The sequence below is a fragment of the Schistocerca cancellata genome, chromosome 9, assembly GCF_023864275.1.
Source record: "Schistocerca cancellata isolate TAMUIC-IGC-003103 chromosome 9, iqSchCanc2.1, whole genome shotgun sequence".
In the NCBI taxonomy this organism is placed as follows: domain Eukaryota; kingdom Metazoa; phylum Arthropoda; class Insecta; order Orthoptera; family Acrididae; genus Schistocerca; species Schistocerca cancellata.
Window position 1 is genome coordinate 13,871,218 of NC_064634.1, and position 25,027 is coordinate 13,896,244.

A 25,027-nucleotide genomic window follows, 5' to 3' on the forward strand; every position below is an offset into this window, starting at 1 on the left:
TTGGGAGAGTCTTTAAGGAAATCTACATTGAAATCACCAGCAACCAGTATTTCTTTGTTTTTGGTTGTTAAATTGGCCAGTACAGCTTCAAGGTGGTTTACAAACAGATTAAAGTTACGTGCAGGTGCTTGATATACACTTAATATTATGAAGGATTTTTTGTGAAATTCTGCTTCTGTTGCACATGCTTCCATATGCTGTTCAAGGCAATATTTATGAATGTATCTGTTCTTAAATTTATGACAGTTCCTGATGAATGTGACAACTCCTTTCTCCATTTCTGCTCTACAAAAGTGAGATGTTAATCTAAACCCTGTAACACTTAAAATTTCTATACCAGTTCAGAGAGGCAGATTATGTCAGCTGGGTTTGAGGACTCTAATTCATCTATGCAGATAGTTAATTCATTAATTTTATTTCTCAGTCCTCGAATATTTTGATGCAATAAAGATAGCTGTCATTTCACATTAACTGAGTTAAAATTGGGTAGAGTTAAAATATCTGCTGACTGTTGCAAATTCTTAACCAATAGTTGTTTATGCTGATGTAATAAGCTGGAATTATGTTTTTTGATTTCTTTCTCAAATTGAAGGTTTGTCTCAGTTCCAACCTCTCTTAAAATTTGCTTTCTTTCTGTCCTCCCTACCCTAAAAAGGGTATTTTCTGAACCCTATAACCACTGGTATTTTACCACTCATGACAGTGCCTCCCCCCTTTAACTTTCCTGCAATTTCCCCAGCCAATTTACCTTTCCCCTTCCTGTTGAGGTGAAGGCCATGCCTAGTATAATCCCACCTACTGAGAGAATCAACAGGAACCACACCAATGTGTGACCCTGCACCCAACATAAGCAGCCGTTCCAGCTCCAAATTAACTCTCTTGACAGAAGAGTTCAAATTAGGTCGGTCATGGCACCCAAGAACGGATACAAACTCAACACTAGTATGCTTCGATGCTGATGCAATCTTTGCCAGGTCACACTCTATACTGTACCCAGGATCTCCGTCAATACCGTTACCTGTCCCACCCACGATAACCACGGTGTCTTCCTTAGTGAAATCTTTGCAAAGTGATCCTAAATCCTCTGTCACCTGCTCCAAACCAGCACTAGGTTTAAAAAAATTGGTGACCTGGTATTCTGATCCTAGTTCATCCTGCAAAAGTTGGCCAACACCTCTTCCATGGGAACTACCTAACAACAACACTTTCTTTCTCTTTACTGATTTCCCTACATTCTTACTTTTCAATTTGCTGCTGAAAGTTTGTTGTGCCCTGTCTACACCTGCAACTGCTTGAGGCTCACCAGCTTCTAACTGAAGCAACAAGTCAAATCTATTTTCCACATTTACCATGAAGCTGTCAGACAAAGTTCTAGGCCTGTTCCTCCTGTTGCCTGTTGCCACTTCCCACCTCTCTTTACCCTTCTCCCTCCTTAACCTGTCAAGATCTCCTCTGGCCTTGTCTAACTCAGCCTGAAGGGTGGCAATTTTCCCCTTCTGTTCTAGTATCTTCCTATCTCTACTACAAATCCTACAAAAACACTGATGAGTCTCATTTACTTCCCCTATTCCCACGCCACTACAGTCACCCACATGGAAAAAACTACAGCACCTATCACACCAAAGCCCCGACCTAACAATTCTACGGCAAGTCAAGCACTTTTAACTCATGATAAAAGTAATAGTTTATTAAGAATAAGTCAGTTAAATTACAGATAAACACGAAAATATGGTTCCACAAATTTGGCCTATACACAACTGTGTCTAAACAAGAACAACAGTGCAAAGTTTCTGAAACAACAACTTAAACTTTACGCTACTTTCCGGAAATGCTAGTTAAATAATGAAGAGGTACGCTAAGTTAAATTGCTGGAGAGAGCAAGGAACAACTAAACGAAATTCTATAGATTTGCTGCAGCAAAACGTAAACAGAAAATACGACTGTACGATCTTTTCGAGTTTTCTGCTATATTACGTAAAGAAAAATGAAACCTTTAAGGGTACACTTAAAAGGCACACTAATACACCTATTTACCATGTAATCAGTACTAAACTATATGCTTTATAATCTAAAATGACTTATCTTTATGAGCACACCAAAACTCGGGCTAGTTGCCTGGCTGCAACAAGGGAGGCAAGTTCCTTCACATACTCTGTGTAAAATTGAAATGGTATCCCATCAGGTCCAGTGGCCTTTCCTCTTTTGAGCGATTTTAATTGTTTTTCTATCCCTCTGTCATCTATTTTGACATCTACCATTTTGTTATCTGTGCGACAATCTAGAGAAGGAACTACAGTGAAGTCTTCCTCTGTGAAACAGCTTTGGAAAAAGACATTTAGTATTTCGGCCTTTAGTCTGTCATCCTCTGATTCAGTACCATTTTGGCCACAGAGTGTCTGGACATTTTGTATTGATCCACCTACCCACCTACCACTTTGACATAAGACCAAAATTTCTTAGGATTTTCTGCCAAGTCAGTACACAGAACTTTACTTTTGAATTCGTTGAACACCTCTCACATAGCCCTCCTCACACTATTATTATTATTATTATTATTAGTCGTAAAGCTCCCAACATGGAAGATGCTAAGCAAAGATGGTTCACTTCTGGGGCTTCTTATTCTTCTTGTTTGCCCACCAGGTCTTCATTCTTTGCGAGAATTCAGCTTTTCTTTCTTCGCTCCATTTTGTTCCAGTTCTCGGCGCTTTTGTCTCTGGTTTGACCTCCCATTTGTCAACTTTAAGTTTGAAATTGTTTCTTTTGTTCATGTCTTCAGTAGTAATGTTGGCTAATTCCAGATCTTTCTTTACATTTTTGATTCATTCTCCTCCATTAACAAGGGATGCTACGTATCTTACTATTCTTTTTGTAAGTCTGTGATCGGGAAGTCTCATTATGTGGCCATAGAATTTTAGACGCCTCTTCCTCATGTCTATCTCTATGTTAGAATATTCTTCAATTTTAGAATTTTTCTGTAATCTATACCCCTCTTTGGTCCATCTTGGTCCCAGAATTTTCCTAATGATTTTCCTTTCCTCTTTCTTCAGGTTTTCCATATCTGTTTTTCTTTTAAGTGTCAAGGTTTCGCTGGCATATAGCATTATTGGTTTAATTACCGACTTATAATGTTTAATTTTTGTATTTATAGATAGACATTTTTTATTGTAAATGTTTTGGACCAGCCCTAGACCCCTACGAGCTTTTAATATTCTTTCTTGTTGTGAGTATTTTTCAGAAATTATCTCTCCTAAATATTTAAAGTATGGTACCCTCTTAATTTCACCATATTTGGTTTGTAACTTAGAAATTTCTAGATTTGTTGTTGTAAACACCGTTTTCTCAAAAGATATTTGTAGACCAACTTTTCCTGCACACTCTTTTAAGGTTTCTATCTGTTTGACTGCCATTTCACTAGAATCTGCCATTATTGCAAGATCGTCTGCGTAGGCTAAGTAGGGGATTTGTAGGTCATCTTTTTTGGTTCCCAGTGATATTGGTTTCCAGTACTTTTCTGTTTTGAGTTCTTTTTCCCATTCTGCCATGACTCTATCCAGAACTAAGTTAAATAACAGAGGTGATAATCCATCACCTTGTCTAACCCCAGTTTTTATCTCAAATGATTTTGAAAGTTTTCCCATGAATTTCACTTTGCATTTTGTATTTGTTAATGTCTGCTCTATGATGTTCCGTGTCTTCTTATCCAGTCCTTGTTCTTCAAGAATTTTAAATAGTGTGGGTCTGTGAATTGAATCATATGCCTTTTTAAAGTCGAGAAAGACATATACTGTAGGCTTCCTTCGCATTTGTCTCATCCTTGTAATCAATTTCAAGTTTAAAATTTGTTCTGGACATGATCTGTTTGGTCTGAAACCAGCTTGGAAATCTGAGATTTTGGGTTCTAGCAGTTTTTGTGTTCTTTCAAGAAGACAAGCTGATAATATCTTGTATGTGACGGCAAGTAAGGAGATTCCTCTATAGTTGTTCACATCCGATTTATCCCCTTTTTTATGTAACGGATGTATTAGGGCACATTTCCAATCTTCTGGTATTTCTTCAGTAACTCATATGTTTTGAATAATTTTAACTAGCTCATTTCTTGAGTTAGACTCTAGACTTTTGAGAAATTCGGCTACAATTCCATCTTCTCCTGATGCTTTGTTATTTTTGAGTTTGTTTATGTGTTTGATAATTTCTTCTTCAGTTGGCGGTACAGAGTCTTGCTGTTGCGGGGCTTTAGTGCTGGATATTGGAAGAGCTTCTGTTGGTTCTGGACAGTTTAGTAGCGTTTCAAAATATTTGGCTAATTCTTCACAGTTTTCTTCATCGCTTAGTGCCAGATTCCCATCTGATTTCCGAAAACAGACATTTTGAGGGATATACCCTTTAATTTGGTTTGCAAAAGTTTTGTAGAATCCATGCGTATTATAATTTTTAAAATCTGCTTCTATTGATTCCAGTTGCTGAGTTACATACTTTCTCTTCTCTTGTCTAATAAGTTTATTTGAAAGTTTCCGTGTTTCTAAAAAGTTTTGAAGAGTTTTCTCATTTTTATTTGAACTGTACTTCGCAAAGGCTTCTGTACGAACTTGAATTGCCTTTTCGCATTCCATATTCCACCATGGATGTTTGTGCTTCTTCTTCAATGGTATTTGCTCCTTCGCTATTTTTGTGATTTTTTTCCTTGAATGTTTCCCAGTTGTTTGCGGGAGAATTTTCCCATTTTTTAATTGTTTCTGATTCTATTAGTTTTTGTAGGTCAAATTTTGGGATTGCTGGTGGAATTCTTGGTGTTTTCCTTCTTGGGGTGAATTGGACCCGAACTCTTGTGAGATAATGATCTGAGTCAATATTTGCACCTCTCCTAACCTGGATATCTCTGATCTCTTTTTGGAAGTTATATGAGATGGCCACATGGTCAATTTGAAATTCTCCCAATTGGCTTATAGGGGATCTCCAGGTCTTCTGTTTTCTTGGTTTCTTATTGAACGATGTTGAGCTGATTTCCATTTTGAATTGTTGACAAAGTTGGATTAGTCACATGCCATTTTTGTTGGTCAATTTGTGTGCTGGGTATAGCCCAACCGTCTTCCTGTATTTCTTTTCTCTGCCAATCTGTGCATTGAAATCTCCAAGAAGTATTTTGACATCATTCCTCGGTATCTTTGACATTTCAAGTTCTAATCGTTCCCAAAATTTATCCACATTGTCTAGGTCCTTTCTACTGTCAACGTTGCAGGGTGCGTGAACATTAATTAGGGTGTAATATTTATTCTTGTGTTTCAACCTAAGAAACATTAGTCTATTGCTAATAGTTTTTACAGATTTTACAAATTTAACTGAGGATTTTTCGACCATAAAGGCCATACCAAGCATGTTTGCCCCTTTACCAATTTTTCTGTCCGTTCCACTTTTGAAAATTCTGAAGCCATTGTAGTCAGTGATTTGATTATCAGGAAATCTGGTCTCTTGTACTGCTAGGATTTGGATTTTCAGCTTCTTTAATTCTTCTGTTAATGTGTATAATTTTCCCGTTTGTATTAGTGTCCGTATGTTTACTGTTCCAATGTAATCTTCATTTTTGGGAAGTTTTCCAGAGTGCTCCGATCCACTCACAAGTCGTGTAGGTCCGGTCTCCCCAGAATCCGATAGACCGGTTGCCACCTTTCTGCTAGGTGGGTGGATTTCACCACCTGGGGTACTTTTGTTATTACATACACGAACCATGATTTTACTTGTAATTGTATTTTGGTCTGACATGTGCCAGTTGGTAGGATCAAGGTTGTGGAGCCTTGAAACACAAATCAGCCGCCACTAACATGTGGAACAGACGCTGTCGGGAAACCGCCACTGACATGTGGAACCGTCGTGCCCAGTTTGCTAGTTTTGGTCCACCCCGGGTATTTTATTTCCCCGGTACCCACCATATCTGGTGAGCATTCCCCTATCCGCCACCTGGGGAGGCGCCTGGTAGGAGACTAGCAATGCCCTCCTCACACTACCTTTTGCTTCTTGTAATTTTTGTTTGTCTGCAAGGCTTTGGCTATGTTTATTTTTTCTGTGAAGTTCCCTTTGCTTCCGTAGCAGTTTTCTAACTTGGTTGTTGTACTACGGTGGCTCTTTTCCATCTCTTATGCTCTTGCTTGGCACATACTCATCTAATGCATACTGTACGGTGGTTTTGAACTTTGTCCACTGATCCTCAACACTATCTGTACTTGAGATAAAACTTTTGTGTTGAGCCATCAAGTACTCTGAAATCTGCTTTTTGTCACTTTTGCTAAACAGAAAAATCTTCCTACCTTTTTTAATATTTCTATTTATGTAAGCACTTTATGATCACTGATTCCCTGCATTAACTGTTTCAAATAGTTCAGGTCTGTTTGTCACCAGAAGGTCTAATATGTTATTGCCACAAGTTGGTTCCCTGTTTAACTGCTCAAGGTAGTTTTCAGATAATGCACTTTAAAAAATTTCACTTGATTCTTTGTCCCTGCCACCCATTATAAACATTTGAGTCTCCCGGTCTGTATCTGGTAAATTAAAATCTCCACCCAAAACTGTAACATGGTTGGGAAATCTACTCGAAATATTTTCCAAATTTTCCTTCAGGTGTTCTGCCACAACAGCTGCTAGCCAGGGGGCCTATAGAGACATCCAATTACCATGTTTGAGCCTGCTTTAACTGTGACCTTCACCCAAATTATTTCACATTTCGGATCTCCGTCAATTTCCTTCTATACTATTCCACTTTTTATTGCTATAAACATGCCTCCCCCTCCACTGTCCAACCTGTCTCTGCGGTATAAATTCCAATCTCAGTTTAGAATTTCATTACTGTTTACATCTGGTTTCAGCCAACTTTCTATCCCTAGTACTATGTGGGCATTGTGACCGTTTATTAATGAGAGCAGTTCTGGGACCTTTCTATAGATGCTCCTGCAGTTTACTATTACCACATTAATATTGTCATTCCCTGTTGCATTTTTCCTACTGCTACCTTGTTGTGTCTTAGGAGGCATCTTGTTGGGCCTAGGGAGCGAATGCTCTAACCTAAAAAACCCACATGCGCACTCCACACGTACTCCGCTACCCTTGTAGCCACTTCCTGTGTATAGTGCACACCTGACCTATTCAGGGTGACCCTACATAGCGGAGGTCGAGAATTTGCACCCCAGATCTCCGCAGAATCATTTGAGCCTCTGGTTTAAGCCTTCCACTCGACTCCAAACCAGAGGACCACGATCGGTTCTGGGAAGGGCACTACAAATAGTTAGCTCAGATTCCAGCTCACAAGCGAGGCTTTCCACCTTCACCAACTCCACCAACCCCCCGTATGAACTGAGGACGACATCTGAACCAAGACGGCAGGACTCATTGGTGCCGACATGAGCAACAATTTGTAGTCGGGTGCACCCAGTGCTCTCTATTGCCGCCAGCAGGGCCTCCTCCACATCTCGGATGAGACCCCCAGCAAGCAGACAAGGTGAACACTGGCCTTCTTCCCTGACCTTTCTGCTATTTCCCTATGGAGCTCCCAATCACTAATAAACCCCTCCCCCCATGTGCCTGCTGAGACCTTGCAGAAGGAGTGGCCACATGTCCACTCACAGGCAGAGCAGGCGATGCCACACGGCCAGCCTCCACACTGACCATCTGCCTCATGTGACGCGAACGCCGTTGAATGCGCCACTCCCCTTGGGGAGAGGGTGGCCCAACGGTGCCCGGTACCTGTGAAGGTCACAAACAAAACAAATTTTCAGTATTATTTATTTTTGGTATGCAAAGACATAATAGAATTTTTATCTGGTACAGCTGTTGGCTCATGGACAAACACAGACAATTTCAAAGAGTTGTGCACTCATGTTATCAAGCAATCATGATCTATTTAGTTTCATAACTCTTACACAAATATGTCAATCAAAATATTGTAGCACTTTTGTAGCCTCTTTATGAACACTTGGAAGTTCTACCTGAGGAAAGCAGTGTAGACACCCTGGACAGTTTTAATGTAAAAATGTTTGCCAATAAAACTGGAATTACATTGCAGATCAGCCACATCAGGATATGCACTGGGGTGCTTTCAACCAAAATGGCAAAAGATCTCAAAAACAGCGTGGAAACAGATGTAAGACTGACACTGTCCTTAAAATCATTATAAAACTATTGTTGTCATTCTGTCAATCACAATGATTTCTTTGAATCTCGCGTTTTCTTTAATGGCAGTGAGCTTAGGGAACTGGACTGTCTTTGTAAGAATGTGTCCTTTTCTACAACATGATTTTATTTCAAATGCATCCCCATCAAACTAGAAAGATGTTACCTTGCAGTGCCTTACTGAGGGCAGTGTGCAGTCAAGTCCACCTATAATGCAACGTCTGCAATCCATTACAGATGTTCTAATTCTTATCCCTGCTCTCCTTTTTCCTTCATGAATTCAACAATAGCAAGTTTTAAATAAAAAAAAAATATTTACAGGCATGCCCTTTGATTTAACCAATGTAATATGCAGTAATATGTGATATCTCCATACTCTTTGTGCAGTTTCACTGAAAATGGTTGCAACTGACAATGGAATAATGTGCGCAAGTTCAGAAATGTTATTGTTCATACGACCAATTCCTTCACATGCTCCAGACCTGCAAATTTAACACAAAGTGCTTTTTTATATACAGAACAATGAATCTCATCTATCAAACATATTTTTTTGCTCTTTGATTGTCAACTAAATCTTTAAATTCGTTTTTCATGGTATTGTAATGTCATTTCGTAGCAAATATTCAGTACCTGTCATTACGCTAACTGAGAATTTTCATCCTCCTCTTCTGTTATTCCCATTCATTTTCAAGGATTGTTACAATAGATCACTAGACAGCCTCTTTTCATGCATGCAGCCATTGTACCTGTGAATGTCCTTCATACCACGAACAACTAGTCAACTTTAAACAGCACTGGCAGCATGATTCTGGTGAACTCAGAGAGCTGCACTGACCGAAAAATGATGCACTGCAATGCTAAATGGAATGTTGCACCATTCCATGGGCTTCCAAGAAGGACCAAGCATAGCTGCATACTGCAATCGTGAAGTTTGGCGCGCCGTGGCTAGCCCTGCTTTAACAGATATTTTTCATCCTTTGACAAAGTTTAGCTTGGAACTTGACCCACATTTTATTTCACAATAGGAAGCTTCATGGTTTTAGCTCTGGTATTTGGCTGCACTTAAGTTGAATGCCTGCTAGAGCAAATGGACCTCAACGGATGACAGAGGGCAGTGTTGCTGCAGCCCTGCACTCACCTAGTGAGTGCGCCATTGTCTCACCACCCGAAAAGATGAGCCGACAGTGTCCCTTGTGCTGGAGTAAGTACTGCAACTACATGACCAGTCATGTACTTTGTCTAATAACTTCCATTTTTCTCCACTGAAAATTGACACCTCTGCCTGACCTTGTCACCCTCTCCCTTCAGGAGATATGTGTTCTGCTGATTATCATTCCTAGTGGTACCCTGTTGTTACTGACTTGCAAGGACTCAGCTGAAAATGTGATTTTAGTTGCGCCAATCGAGACTGTAAAGCTTCCTATATTGCCTCCATGATTTCGTATGTGGTGGTTCAACTGCACCTGACTCGAGAGCTTCACATTACGGCATTGAAACTGGATAACCCATCATTAGAGGACATCTTGTGCATCGCTCATTCATTCAAAATTGCTCAGGCAGCTAATTAACAACTCACAGCATGGCCACAAAAGGCAGCAGTTCACACACCAACATGTGTGCCACCCCAGCATCATAAACATAGGATAACTGCCACGTTGCAGCAACGTCACGATTCATTTTTGTCCGATGTCTCTATGACTTCTGAGCCTCCAGTCACCACTCGATGATGGCTATGGAGGCCACGCCCTTTTTGCTCTCAGTGTTTTTCCTCTCGCTTCTGAGCAGACTGTCCATATTGCTGGGTGTCCTCTACAAACTGTGGCAAGGAGGGTCAACCCTGCTCAGTATGTCACAGTTATACGGCCTGTTCCCGTCCAGCACCACAACCACAACCACACCAGGACACAACACACACGCTGCAGACTGTAGTCCACCAGGGTGACCCCCTCAGGCAGAAATTGTTTCTTGCATTTCACGTGTCCCACCAAGACAACTGTTTTCAGGTGAACACTGGGGTCACCATCTCTTTGATCAATTATTGATTGAATTTTGTCCAACTGTGTTTACGACTTGTCCCCATCCACACATATGGTGGGCTATGGAGCTGGTGCAATTCCTCTTCATGGACAACTTACAAACTTACAAAAATGTCACTCAGCTTTTAATGTTCTTTGTCATTGACCATCCAGCAGCTACCAACATTTTTGGCCTTGACACCTTCATGGCATTTGGATTTTCTATCTCAGATGAATTCAAGGTGGTTTCAACTGTGGTCCCTTTCCAGGAACTCAACGACCTCTGCATGGCTTTTTCACCTCTCTTTCAACTTGATTTGGGGTCCTTACAGGATGCTGTGAAGCTGCAGGAAGCTGGGGTTGTTGAACCTGTCAAATCTAGTGCATGGTCCATGCTCCTAGTCATTTTACTTATGTGGGGATGGTTCCAAGCAGCCAACAGCATATGCATCTAAGACCCTGACCCTGGCATAGTGCAACTTTTCCGAGATCGAAAAGGAGCCTTGGAAAGAGCATTCACTGTCAAGAAATTTCATGTCTACATTTTTGAGCTGCAGTTCTCTCTAATTACGGACCACATGCTGTTGGTGGCATTATTCAGACCATGTTCCAACTACCCAGAATGAACAGCCCAATGCCTCCAGTGCTGGGTGTTGTTCCTCAGTGCCCACAACTATACTATCCGATACAATCTGACAGCCCAGTATTCTAATACTGATGCATTGTCCTGTCTCCTGGCCAGCCCAGACCATGATTTAGACCAACGGGACGTCCTCCTCTTCCACATCAGTACCAAATGACAACATAACTGGACAGTTTCCCCCCTTACTCCATGTGTGCTGCTGTTGCAATCCACTGGGACTCTACCCTGCAACGGGTTCTTCCCTAAGTAAACCATGGCTAGCCCCATTATTTCACTAGTTAGTTGACGACAGGGCTCCACCCTTGGAAACAGCTTTCTCAGCAACTCTCAGTTGTGGATGATGTCATCTTTTCAGATACTGAGATGGATGCACATTGAGTGGTTATTCCAGTAGAACTGCACCATCAGGTATTGAGTTTGCTCCACTGGGGTCATCGGGTCATGTCTAACAAGACGACACTGGCATGCCGCCTTGTTACTGGCCTGGGACCAATACCGACATCAAAAAGATGGTCCACAGGCATGCAGCACGCACCCAGCACAAGACAGCACCCCCTCAGTCCTTGCCCTCTGGCCTACACCTCACCTCCCTTGGGACTGCATACATCTCTATTTTGCAGGCCCATTCTTGGTATCTATGTGGTTGCTCATTGTGGATGCTTATTCAGAGTACCCCTGTGTCATACGCATGATACCCAACACAATTGAGGCCACCACTACCGCCTTAGCTCAAGTTTTGGCCATCCGTGGGCTACCTCGCACATTGTTCTCTGCCAATAGCCCGCAATTTATGGCCTCTGCATTTAACGACTTCTTTAGCGCCAATGGCATCAAACATGTCTATAGCCCTTCATTGCACCCTCCCTCCAATGGTGAAGCTGAATGATGGTCTGTGCTTCTAAGCAGCTGATGAAGAAGGCTATCGAATCCTCTGCCACTATGGTAGCCGTTACTTTGTTTTTGAGCTATTATCACACCACACCGTTTAACAATCATAGCACCACTGAGATCCTCCACAGTCACTAGCCTTGGATCTTGCTTAATCTGCTGACACCGTCACTGTTGGAACCTCACTCACATCCCTCCTGGTGTTACACCCCCGGCACAGCGGTGTGGGCATACTCCTATGGGAGTGCTGAGGCTTGGATAACAGAAACAGTCATGTCCATCCATTGACGGCGAATTACATTTGTCCGGATGCAGAAGGGGCTTGAGCTCCATCACTACAACCAGCTTTGGCCTGGGACACAAGCTTCCCCTCTGCAGCCCCATCTTCCATTGCCTTCTGGTGCCAATGCAACACAACAGCCAGAGACCCAGGTGGCTGCTGCTGATGTCCCACTGTTGCCCCGGCTCTCTCCTTTGGCTCCCTGTGGATCAGTGGTGCCCCCTGGCATTCCCATCTCCAGCGCTGATCCAATGGACACTGCCAACTGCACTTCCTCCTGACAGCCTGCAGTCAACAAGACTGCACCTTCAAACTTACCTTCCTTCCACCTTCCAAGGCACTGTCCAAGGTGTTTCTGTCCATATGCACCCATTTTGGGAGTGGAGGGACCTGGTATTGGACTGCATGGAAGCTGAATGCCTACCAGAGCAAATGGACATTAATGGACGATAGAGGGCAGTGTTGCCACAGTGCTGCTTTCACCTAGTGAGTGTGCCACCGTCTCGCCACATGAATACACCGGCCACCAGTGACCCTCACAGCTGGCATAAATCCGCCACACCTTGACCGCTCAGTCAATCACTTACTTTGTCTGATAGCATTCTTTACTGTCTCCACCGTACTACTGACTTTTCATTGACAACTTCGTTTTGATATTGGTTGACCTCTTTGGTCTCAATTTGGACTGTGGCTCATACTTGACCTGTTGAGAGTGTTGTGTTGAAAGTTCATTGCACATCATGACTGCATAAGTTCCTACTGACTTGCTCCTATTGTGTTGGGTTCACCATTGGATCAGCCCTGTTGCTTGACTCCGGCATGGATTTGAGTCCTGTCCACAGGCAGTCTTCTTGCCTTGTGTCATCACTCGCTCCTGTTTATCTGGCTACTTGTGGTTATAGCATTAGCTTGTGTGTGTGTGTGTGTGTGTGTGTGTGTGTGTGTGTGTGTGTGTGTGTGTGTTGGGGGGGGGGGGGGAGGGTTAATTGATGGTAAATTGACCATCCAAGCTTTTGGTAAAAGTTAAATGAACTCCATAACGCCATAATCAGCACCTATATAACACATTTTACGGATCAAAAACTGCGTGATCTCCTGGCTCAGATTTTATTAGACATTGCTATGGATGGACAGGAGATTATGACACACTCTCCTGGATGTCACATAACTGAGCCAACAGTTATGTTCAAGAGTTCCTGATCACTTTACAATCTTGCATGTACCCTCTTCTCCCAACAAGGAAACGTTGTTGACAATGTTGGAAATGTCAAGCATGCTGATCACTCAGCTATGAAAGCACATTAAAATTCAGAAATTATTTTGTATTTGTACTCTGACAAGGTGCCCCTCCTGTCACCCTAAGCAACACTTAACCCAGGGGAGAAATATGTAATATTTGTCTGTGTGTGAGTATCTTTACTTCAAAAATTTGTGTGTTGCATTTTTTAAGCAGAGATTCGGAACCAGACCAGGGTTTGCAAAGGCTTGTATGGAAAAAAGACTAAACCGTACTCCATCCGGATGACACGTAAAGGCAACAGTTGAAAATCTGGTTCAAGATGATTCAGTCTGAAGAAGTCTAGGAAGCATCAGCCTCTGCAGCTGATCATTGAGGAAACTTAATGAAGGTCACCTGGGTCCTACCTGGTAGGGTTATAGGTTCAGCAGCCCAAAGGTGGGCGGCAGGTCACTGACAGCATCTAGTGATGTGGATGGCCAGGACGATTGCTTCAGGTGTTACCTGACAAAAAAACCAATTTAACATATAACTTGCACTTTATTTAGTACTCCAGTTGACAGAGCAACTAGCTGTGGCTTCAGTTCAACACTGCTGCCTGTAGCAGACAGTGCACCAACATTGGGGGTCGAAGCAGTGTCTGGGGGCAGAGACCCTGCATCCGGAGAAGGTCCCTGTTGTATAAGCAGTATCACTGTTGGATCTCCTCAGTAGGGCCTCACTAAAGCCTGTTTACTTTGCACCAGCAGTGTCTGGTATCTTCATATACAACATGTCTAACACACTGCCACTTCGGCACTCTGATAAACACCAGATATTAGCAGTCACTATCCTGTGCAAGCCTTATCATTGCTGCATAACTACTGTAACTTCATCCATTTGGACCTGCTTGTTGTTTTCCAGCATTGGTCTCCCTCTAGAATTTTTATTTCCCACAATTTATTCCGTTACCAAATTGAAAATTCCTTGAGCCTGTCCTGTCAACCAACCCCTTCATTTAGTCAAATTGTGCCATAAATTTCAATTTTCTCCAATTCAGTTCAGTACATCCTAACTTGTTATTCAATCTACCAATCTAATCTTCAGTATTCTTCTATAGTAAAACATTTCAAAAGCTTCTATCTTCTCCTTGTCTGATTTGTATATTGTCCATGTTTCATCATACGAGGCTACACTGCAGACAAATATTTTCAGAAAAGACTTTCTACCATTTAAATTTATGCCAGATATTAACAAATCCCTCTTTTTTCAGAATCTCTCTTCTTGCTATTGCCACTCTGTATTTTACATCTTCCCTACTTTGGACATCATCAGTTCTTTTGTAGCCCAAATAACAAAACTCATTTACAGCATTTAGTGTTTCCTTTCCTAACTTAATTCCCTCACCATTACCTGATTTACTTTGACTACATTCAATACCATTGTTTTATTTTTACTGGTGTTCATCTTGCAATCTCTTTTCAAGCCATTATCTATTCGGTACAATTGCCCTTCCAAGCCTTTATCCATCTCTGACAGAATTACAATGTTATTGGCAAATGCCAAAGTTTGTAATTTCTTCTCCCTGAACTTTAATTCCTTTTACAAATTTCTCCTCCGTTTTCTTCACAGTTTGCTCAATATCTCAATGTACAGACTGAATAACATTGGGGATGGGCTACAGCCCTATCTCACTTCCTTTTCAGCTATGCCTTCCCTTTCATGTCCTTCGTCTGTTGTAACTCCAGTATGGTTTCCACACAACCTGTAAATAACCCTTAGCTCCTTGTATTTTATCCCTGCTACCTTTGAAATTACAAAGAGTGTAGTCCACTCCACATTGCCAAAAGCTTTCTCTAAATCTAGAAATGCTATGTACATACGTTTGCTCTTCTGCTACCTACCTTGTAATGGGGTGTTACCTTCTCCAGACCCCAAACTGATCTTCCCCAGGCCATCCGTATCAGTTTTTTCATTCTTCAATAATGTAGGTACATGGTAGAGAAGGAATGCCAGAGATCTTAAACAGTGATTTACATAAGTCTCTGGATTTACACTCTAATATGACTGCAATAGCTCTTTCTTTGCAATCTGAATGTGATGGGAATGCGTCTACAGTTTCCCCAAAATATGACCCCACATTTAAGATGAGAATAAAAGTAGACATGATATGCACTCTTTGCTGTTTTCTAATACAGCAGGACTTATGTGAGCAAAAAATGTAGCAGGTCTTCCTCAATTTTGCATTCAGATATTTTGTATGCTTATTCCATTTTACATTGATTTGCCGTGATAATCCAGAATCTGGTTTCTGTAATGTTACGTACTAGTTCATAATTGATAGAGGGAAATGGGATGTATATATCCTTGCACAGAGTATTGTGAAATTATAGTGTGATACTTTTTTTTACTATTTATTAAAATGTTTTTATTCTGTGCCCAGTGTTTTATGACAGTGTTTTCCGATTTTGGTAATTCTTCCATAACTTTCCATTTTAATAAAAGTGAGGTGATGTCATCTTTAAATGATCATTTTATGAGCATCCGCATCTAAGCTTAGATGGTTAATGTACAAAAGGATCAGAAGGTGTGACCGACATTCACTGCTTGCTTACAATTGCTTAGGAAGGAAGAAGAGCAACTGTTGGATGTACCTTGAATAATGCACTTTTCAAGCTTTGACAGCAGAATCTTATGATCCATCATGTCAAAAGCTTTTGACTGATCAATAAATACTCCTGTTGATTTTGATTTAGTGAAGCTATGAAAAATATAAATTTGGGTGGAAAGACAGGGATCTGATGTCATTTTTTCAAAATCCAGTGCGTTAAACATTGTACTGCCTCACTCAAATTCAATACACATTGCCAATATGTATAATGTGGGCTATGCCATTAAGTGACATATATTGCTTTATCATACACTTTTAATGTTATAGCAAATACTCATTTTGCTTACAAATTTAATAAGGGTGTAGTTTTCAGAAGTGTTGATGGTAAGTTCCGTCACCTTTAAAATTTGACAAAACACATCTTAAAACTGATTCTTCTTTATGTCACTTTGAAAATGGTAAGTTCTCAGAAACAGAAAATACTTCCTTGTTTTTCAGTAGCTTTCAAAGTACTTATAAAGACTTTATTATATAAAATCTTGTCACACAGGTGGAGGCAGACACGCATGAGACTAACGCCGACATTCACCTTACGAAACATGAGGAACTTGTTTCATGTTGTGGATTACATCAGCAGACAACTGACGTTGTATGTGGAAACTACTGCAGCTAAGCACACAGGTATGGGATTATTGTTTTGACAAATTAGATTCTATTAACTTTTTGGACACATTTTATCCTCTTCTTTAATTTCTGGACAGCTCTGTTTCAATTATCATTCTTTCCTCTGCCAACTTTTTCTTTCACATATATTGAATACTTCCTAAATAATGAAATACCATCAATTTTAATTTTATAACTGCCTGAACGAGTTTATATGCCAACTAGCTCAACAGATGATGAAGAGATTGAAGAAATGTCTGATGTGATAAAACAAATTATTCAGATAGTTAAGGGAGATGAAAATTTAGTAGTCATGGGGGACTGGAGGTCGACTGTAGGAAAAGGAAGAGAAGGAAATGTAGTAGCTAAATATGGACTGGGGGTAAGGAACGAAAGGGGAAGCCACCTTGCAGAATTTTGCACAGAGCATAACTTTATCATAGCTGACACTTGTTTTAAGAATCATGAAAGAAGGCTGTATATGTGGAAGAGGCCTGGAGACACTGGAAGGTTTCAGATAGATTATATAATAGTAAGACAATATTTTGTTTCTCACAATATTTCATCCTCTTCAAGTGCTATGAGTTGTGCAATTCTGCATACTTGCTGCCTGGTTGGAGTTCACGCTGCTTGACTTGCAGAAGGCATTTGTTACAGTTCCATACTGCTGCCTAATGAACAAAATATCAGTGTAAGAAAATCAGAAGAGAAAAAGTTTCTAGCAAGCAGATCACAGCATGTCATTCTGAATGGAAAGAAATCCTGAGCAGTAAACTTAACGTCAGGTGTGCCACAAGGGAGTATATAGAACCATTACTTTTCAAAATAAGTATAAATGACCTTGTAGATAATGTCAGAATTTCCATGAGGCTTTGCGTGGATGATGCGATTGAATACAGAGAAGTTGCAATTTCAGAAAATTGTAGCAAAATGCTGGATGACCTGCAGAGGACTGATGCTTCTTACAGAAAGTGGCAGTTGACCCTGAACATAAACAAATGTAACATATTACAAAACACAGACAGAAAGACCCTATACTGTATGATTACACAATTGCAGAACAATCACTGGAAGCAGTTACTTCTGTGGCGCCAATGAGATCGACACCAGTATCGATCTGAGCATTATATTTTAATTGAGCAAAACATTATCTTTGTTTAGTTCCGCCATCCAGTTCTCTGTAAGCCTTACTTGTGTGAAGAGGTAAATAAATGAACTCCTGATTATAAGGTGTTGTTTAGTGTATCTCACCCGAGCATCCACCTCACTGGTGACCCCGAGTTGTAATGTCTTCCGTTTTCGCCGGTTTACTGTGTCCGCAGCCTCTGCGTCGGTTATTTTCACGCGTATTACATCCACACAACATTCGAACAATGGCTTCGGCCCAATGCCTAATGCCGAATTTTGTGATCGACATGCATCGTGTTGTGGGCAATGTACACCCGCCAGGACTGCAACACGATGCCTCTCACTCATGAATTACGCCGATTTCACCAGACGTTTACGTGCCTGCAACAATAAGTGTGGTTAGAAGTGCGCATGACTCCGGCTATCAGACGCCTTTGTTCCCGCCACATGTGCCCTCCCTAATCAACGGTGCAGTTACCTCTTACGGATCTCCGTGCAGTGCGGGATCAATGCCAATTCCTGCAAATGCTCCGTCGGATAACCTACCACCACCAGGACAACGGTTTGCCACGCTGCAATCCGTGCAGTACAACGCGGATTCCTGCCACGTGGCCGGAACTGCTTTGTCCACAGGTCCACCTCCTCAGCATCCGACCACGCCCGCGCCTACCTCAGTTCAGCATCAGCACATGCCTTCCTGCTTCGATCCCTCGGCCTGCAACAGGAACAATGGCTTGTTGTCTGTGCCTGACCTCCATCTCCGTCCTACTGCTACGCCTCAGTGTTTTGTGCCACGACATTAACCTTATCCGCACACCATTCTGCAAGGTGGCTTCCCCTTTCGCAACTACGAACAGTGAACATTCACACATTTTGCCCAACGTTCGACGACATTTTCCTCACTGTGCTTTTGGACAGCCCACACCTCCGCAGCCTCCCTGCTACACAAGTGGCTCCGACTCTGATTGCACGTCGAGTTTTCTGCGGACTGGCACGCATTTTCAAACTCTGAACTTTTTCTCACCTGTCGCCCCCACGCCGGCTCCAGTCGAACTTCCGCAACCGCAACTGACACATGACGGTGTCTCACCCGCGTCGGCCTTCCGCGTCACGACGGATCGCGCTCGACCACAATGCGTCACCTTAACGCTGCTATCCGACCAGCCGTCGTCACCACATACCCTGGAGACACACTCTCCTGGAATACTGCAGCAACAACAGCTCATTTCAGGCAGTGACCCGACGAATTCAATTCACCCTGTTCTTCTGAACATTCTACAACGCTTACCGATGCTGCTGCCGTTCGATACCGACAGGGCAACAACCTGGTTCAAAATTGTGGACGAAGTGTTCGACTATTTCAAACTCGACGAATCGACCAGATTTCTGTGCTTCATCACCCACCTGCACGACCAGGAGGACTCGATTGCTGACCTGGTCGATGCCCTGGACTCAGCTACCCAGTACACTCTAGCCAAAAAGACAGTTCTACGTCGGTTTGCATGCTCAACTGAGACAGCAATACGCCAAGTGCTCGACATCGAGCAACCAGGCAACCACCACTCTTCACAAGTTTGGAGACGGCTGTGGGCCCTGGTCAGCGACGATCTACTCTCCCACACAGCTCTCCTCGCCATCTGGACAGATAAACTACCTCCCCACATCTGCTTTGCTCTGGCTCAGAGGTCTCCCGAACCTGTCGAGCAATGAATGTCAATTGCTGACAAACTACATGATGCATCACTGCTCGATTTCACCAGCCACTGCCTACCTGGCAAGTCTCAGGTTCAGGCTCCTTGTCCCGCGGCCGGACACGGCTGGGGCCGCACTGTACCGACCGTTCTGCTCACTCCGGGAAGCAGTAAACAAACAGCTGGAACGTCACCGGCTCCCCTCGGCCGTGCCCCCTCCTGCAACCGAACCAGCTGCGGCCTCCAAACCTTGGCCACCGATTCTGGCAACGAACTTTCTGCAGCAAATGCAGCTGCACTACCCATACTGTTACTTCCACACACGGTTTGTTGAGGCAGCACGGAACTGCAGACCACCCTGCTGCTTCCCAAACGCAAATCACAGGTAGGTCCGGGTGCCGCCTCCTGCGCACAATATGACAGGCACCCCCCCAGTGCTCCATTCTGTCCGGGAACAACTGAATAATTGTGGACGACTTTATATTAAAGACATTTCGTCGGGATACTTTTTCCTAGTGGACACAGGCGCCAATGTTTCGCTGCTGCCTACATCCTTAGTGTCGTCGAACATCCGCCCTCATCATACTTCACTGCAAGCTGTAAATTCTACTAAATTACAATGCTCGGGTTCAACCTCCCACGTCGTCTCACTCTTTGCAAACTGCAAAACTCGAGTGGACGTTTTTAGTGTGCAATATTGAGGAACCTATACTAGACATTGACTTCTTGCGACACCACAAACTTTCACGAGACCTAGTGCGAAACACCGTGTTTCATCACCCCCCCCCTCCCCCCCATGACACGTCGGTCTGGGCTCATCTCATCCGTACATGCTTGGCTCTGTCGACGATGTTACAAGAAACAACGCACAAGTGCCTTGCTGAGCTTGAACACATTGTAAACAAACTGCCTCCCGTGCCACTGGCAACATTTCCGTCATCACCAACGGCATGGTTCACAAGCTTCACCTCACACCAGGCCCCCCGATCTCCAGTAAACCACGTCGACTTTGTTCCGAGCGCCTCTCTGACCTTAAAAAGCAGATTTTTGAACTTTTAATCTCCGGCGTCATTGAACCCTTTGCCAGCAGCTGGTCTATGCCCATTCATATGACACCCAAGAAAGACGGGTGCTGGCACATGTGCGGAGATTACCGTCGACTAAACACATGAACAATTATGGACACCTACCCAATTCCCAACATTGCCGACTTTACCAGTTCCCTCACAGGTGCGACCACGTTCTCTGTCATTGATTGCAAATGGGCCTATCACCAGATCCCCATGGTTCCTGAAGACATTGAGAAGACAGCAATCACCACCTCAATCAGGTTATTTCAGTTTCGATTCATGTCCTTTGGTCTGAAAAACGCAACCCAGACCTGGCAACACTTCATCAACAAAGTACTATTCGGCCTAAAATTCTGCTTTGCATATCCTGATGACATTCTTGTGTTCAGCTCCTCTGTCGAGGACAACATTCGACATGTGCAAACTGTTATGGACACTCTCGTGGCAGCTGGCATCGAGACCAACCAGGTCAAATTGCAGTTACATCAACCCGGTGTCAATTTTCTTGGTTTTCGGGTCTGTGCCTGACAAAGTACAAACCATACTAAGCCTACCCAGACCTTCGTCATTCAAAGAGCTCTGGCACTTTCTGGGGACTGTTAATTATTATCACCGTCATCTACCTTGGGCTGCGGAGATTCAGGCTCCACTCACGGACGACTCGGCAGGCACCAACACTTCTGGATCTCAGCCCGTTCTGTGGACCCCTGCTATGACTGACTCTTCCACTGCCCTCAAAAATCTTCTTGCCAAGGCCTGCATCATCGCGCATCCTCATCCCCATCGGCGCTGTCCTTAGCCAGACAGTCAATGGCCAAACTTCGCCCCTGCAGTTCTTCTTGCGCACCAATGCACAACAAAAATATTCTGCGTTTGACAGGGTGTTGCTCGCGGTCTACAAAGCGATCAAGCATTTTAAGACTGACGTTGAGGGAAGCCCTTTCTACATTTTAACGAACGGACCACAAACCCCTGGCTGCGGCCATTTCAAACCCGCCAGCTGACCCGCCTCCTCGCTGTTTCAGATACATGGACTTCATATCTCAGTTCACCACCAATGTCAGACACACAAAGGGTGCTGACAATATAGTTGCTGATTTCATTTCACGAGTCGACACCGTTCATTCACTGTTAGACCTCTCTGAACTGCCTAACCTCCAACCCGCTGACGAGGACACACAAAACCTGATTTCAGACTCTACCTCTTCACTACACTTCATCCGGACCACCTTCCCTGGCATTTCTGCTGAGATTTGGTGCGACGACAGTACGGGCACATTACGCCCCCTCATCCCAAACACGCTCCGTCGAGCTGTCTTCAACGCACTGCATAATTTGGCCCACCTCGGTGTTCGTGCGTCCGCCCGCCTCGTAGCGGAGCGCTTTGTGTGGAGAAACGTCAACAAGGGCTGCCAGCAGTGGGCGCGCTCCTGCATTGCGTGCCAATGCTGCAAAGTACACAAGCACACTTCACCCCCCCTCGTCACCTTTTCGATCCCTCCTGTGCGTTCCTAGCATATTCACACTGACATTTTTGGCCCTCTGCCCCCCTCTAACGGCTTTTATTATGTTCTCTCATCTATCGACCGAACAACTCGCTGGGTCGAGGCTGTCCCCCTGCCCAATATCACAGCAGAAACTGTAGCTCGAGCTTCGTCGAGTCATGGATATCGCGTTTCGGATGTCCAGCTATCATTACGACTCGCCAGGGCAGACAACTTGAGTCGGCCCTGTTCGAGGAGATTTGTAACATCTGCGGCATCCGGCGCATCCGTACCACAGCGTATCACCCGCAAAGTAATGGGCTAGTTGAGCACTGGCACCGCAGTTTCAAGGTGGCTCTTTGATGCTATGACTCTCTTTGGACGGCGGCCCTTCCCCTTGTGCTACTCGGCATTCGTGCGATCTATAAGGAAGACCTCAAAGGCACAATAGCAGAGTTCGTATACGGCCAGAACATTGTTCTCCCTGGTGAACTTGTGAGCCCTTCCACTTCTCTCCCTCAGTCTGACTTACCTACCTTCGTGGACCGCTTCAGACGCCACTTCATCAGCCTCCACATCCCTCCACCCGCCAGCCATTGCCACCCTAAGGCTCACGTTCCGAAATATCTGAAGAATTGCGAGTACGTCATGCTCCGAGATGACACTGTCTGTGCTCCCGTGCTCCCCTCTAACCCCCTTATACCAGCCCGTACTGAGTTCTCTGGCGCTCAGCCAACACCTATGACATTCAGATAAAAGATTCAGCTGTTACAGTCTCTCTCAACAGACTTAAGCCTCTTGTCGAGCCTGCTTCTACCCCCCTTCAGGCCTCGACCACGACACTCACTGTCGTTGCTCACGACGTTCCGACCACTCCCTCCACGTGGACTTACTCACTCAGTCGAGTGACTTCCAGCTCTAGTCATCGAGCACTTCTCCGACCTCGCCTTCTACTCTGGTCTCACATATTCCATCGAGTGATAAATGCTCCCCACGTCGAGCTTACCTACGATCATGCCCTCACTGTCGGGCCCTTCGCCGGTCCCTTCGACCTCTCCACCGTTGCCTGCCTCGTCCTGTCGAGGTTTATCACACCCACCCATCTTGAACGTGCCCTCACTTGAGGTGTTTGTGCCTGTCGCCTCGGACATAATCCACGACATCTCTATAATACTATGCGATGACACACTGTTTGTCGAATGTTTCCCTTCATCCAGTGCTCATGACACAACCTCCACCATTCCCTGCCACCTGGTGAAATGTGTTCCCCTCTCGCCTGACATCAACCTGGACGTGCTCCGTGTGTTCGCCACACCCACCGGAGACATCGTCGTCGTCGCTCCATTCCACCCGCAAACCGCTGTCCTACCTGTTGCCGCATGACCAGCACACCTAGTACGACACCTGGCGCGCTTCGACGACTTCCATGTTCAGTGGCTGGACCTTCCTTCACGTCATCTACCAACACAGCTCCCCGACGACGCTGTCGAGCTGACCGTGGTTCGGCTCCCGCGGACCACCCTCGCCGATGCCATTGTCACCCCCCCCCCCCCGGCCTCTAAGGAGTACTCCGTACTGGGGGAGGGGGGGGGGGATGTGGCGCCGATAAGATCGACACCAGTATCGATCTGAGCATCATATTTTAACTGAGCAAAACATTATCTTTGTTTAGTTCTGCCATCCAGTTCTCTGTAAGCCTTACTTGTGTGAAGAGGTAAATAAATGAACTCCTGATTATAAGGTGTTGTTTGGTGTATCTCACCTGAGCATCAACCTCACTTCCATAAAATATCTAAGAGCATGACAGAGTGATTTGAAGCAGGAAGACCAATAACACTAATAGCAGAAAAGGTAGACACCAGACATGATTCTTTGGAAGAATCCTCAGGAAATGTAGACCATCAACAAAGAAAGTAGCTTATAAAACAATTGTTCAACCAATACTAGAATATTGCTCAGCATTATGGGATCCATACCAGAGAGGATTGATAAAGGAATTAGAGAAGATCCTAAGAAGAGCAGCATGTTTCATTGCAGGTTCATTTAATAAGCATGAAAGCCTCATGGAGATGCTCAACAAACCACAGAGGGAGATGCCACTAGAGAGGCATTCTACATCACAGTGTGGTGTACCGGTAAAGTTCCAAGAGTGTATGTTCCTAGAAGAGTCGACCAATATATTATTCCTCCTACATATATCTCATGAAATCATTCTTCCAGCAAACAACGTGACTGGGGAAGTGGTACTGGTACACAAAGTAACCTCCATCATACACCAAAAGATGGCATACGCAACACCTGAAGAAGAGGAAGGGGTTGGTCATCAAAGTAGTGTGCAAAAATGAAAACAACAAGTCAGCTGGACACCTAGATGTACACCATTAATCATGTGTATCCACTTTGGAGTGTTTCATATTTTAAATAAATTGTCTCTTTACAGTTCATAATGCTTTATACAACTGACAGTGCAATATTTCTAAATCACAGTACAGTAAGGAAATTTTGTCATTTTTTAAGAGGAAATGAACTACTGAAATGTAAGATTCTTGAGCACTGGTAAAGTTGTTAATTGTGTTGCATGCAGGCTACTGGATTGTTTCCATTGTTACAGAAGCAGTTATTGAGTTAAGGGAAATGTCAGCTTGCTTCATGACTGACATTGTGGGAATGGCATTTCTTGGAATAGAGAGTGAATCACTGAGAGACAACACAGCACCGTTACGAGTAAATCTGAAACAACAGATGCATTTCAGCAACTGGCGCTATATCAAGCTAATGCTTGCATTTCTGGCACCAAAACTTAGGGATTTTTTGCGGCTCAGCATTTCAGTGCCTGAAGTTGACAACTTCATTCGTGATGTAGTATGTAAGGTAAGTTTTCCTCTGCATAACAGATTATAGTGGCTGTATTGCATATTTACTGATAATCAGTGAAATCTTATAACAAACTTAAAAGTTATTGCACATCTCATACACAAAGAAATAACCACTCAGAAAATTTTTCATGAAGATAACAGAAAATTTGGTCACGTAATACGGTAATACACACATGAGAGACAAAATATACTTGATGAAAATACTGTTTCTCAGAATATGCATAGATTGCCATGTGCAGACTCCTTGCAACTAAGAGCAATTGAGCTGTACTGCCCATCAATGGCTGAAAATATTGTAATTCTTTACA

General features: G+C 43.5%; 1 protein-coding gene across 1 annotated transcript in view; it reads left to right on the plus strand.

Annotated features, from left to right (window-relative positions):
* LOC126100676 (cytochrome P450 6k1-like) overlaps positions 1 to 25,027 on the plus strand; it is a 124,162-nt gene that overhangs the window by 69,101 nt on the left and 30,034 nt on the right. Inside the window, exons 4-5 of the mRNA XM_049911294.1 lie at positions 16,358 to 16,488; positions 24,455 to 24,714. Coding sequence (XP_049767251.1) covers positions 16,358 to 16,488; positions 24,455 to 24,714 — 391 coding nt within the window. The remainder of the gene's footprint in view (positions 1 to 16,357; positions 16,489 to 24,454; positions 24,715 to 25,027) is intronic.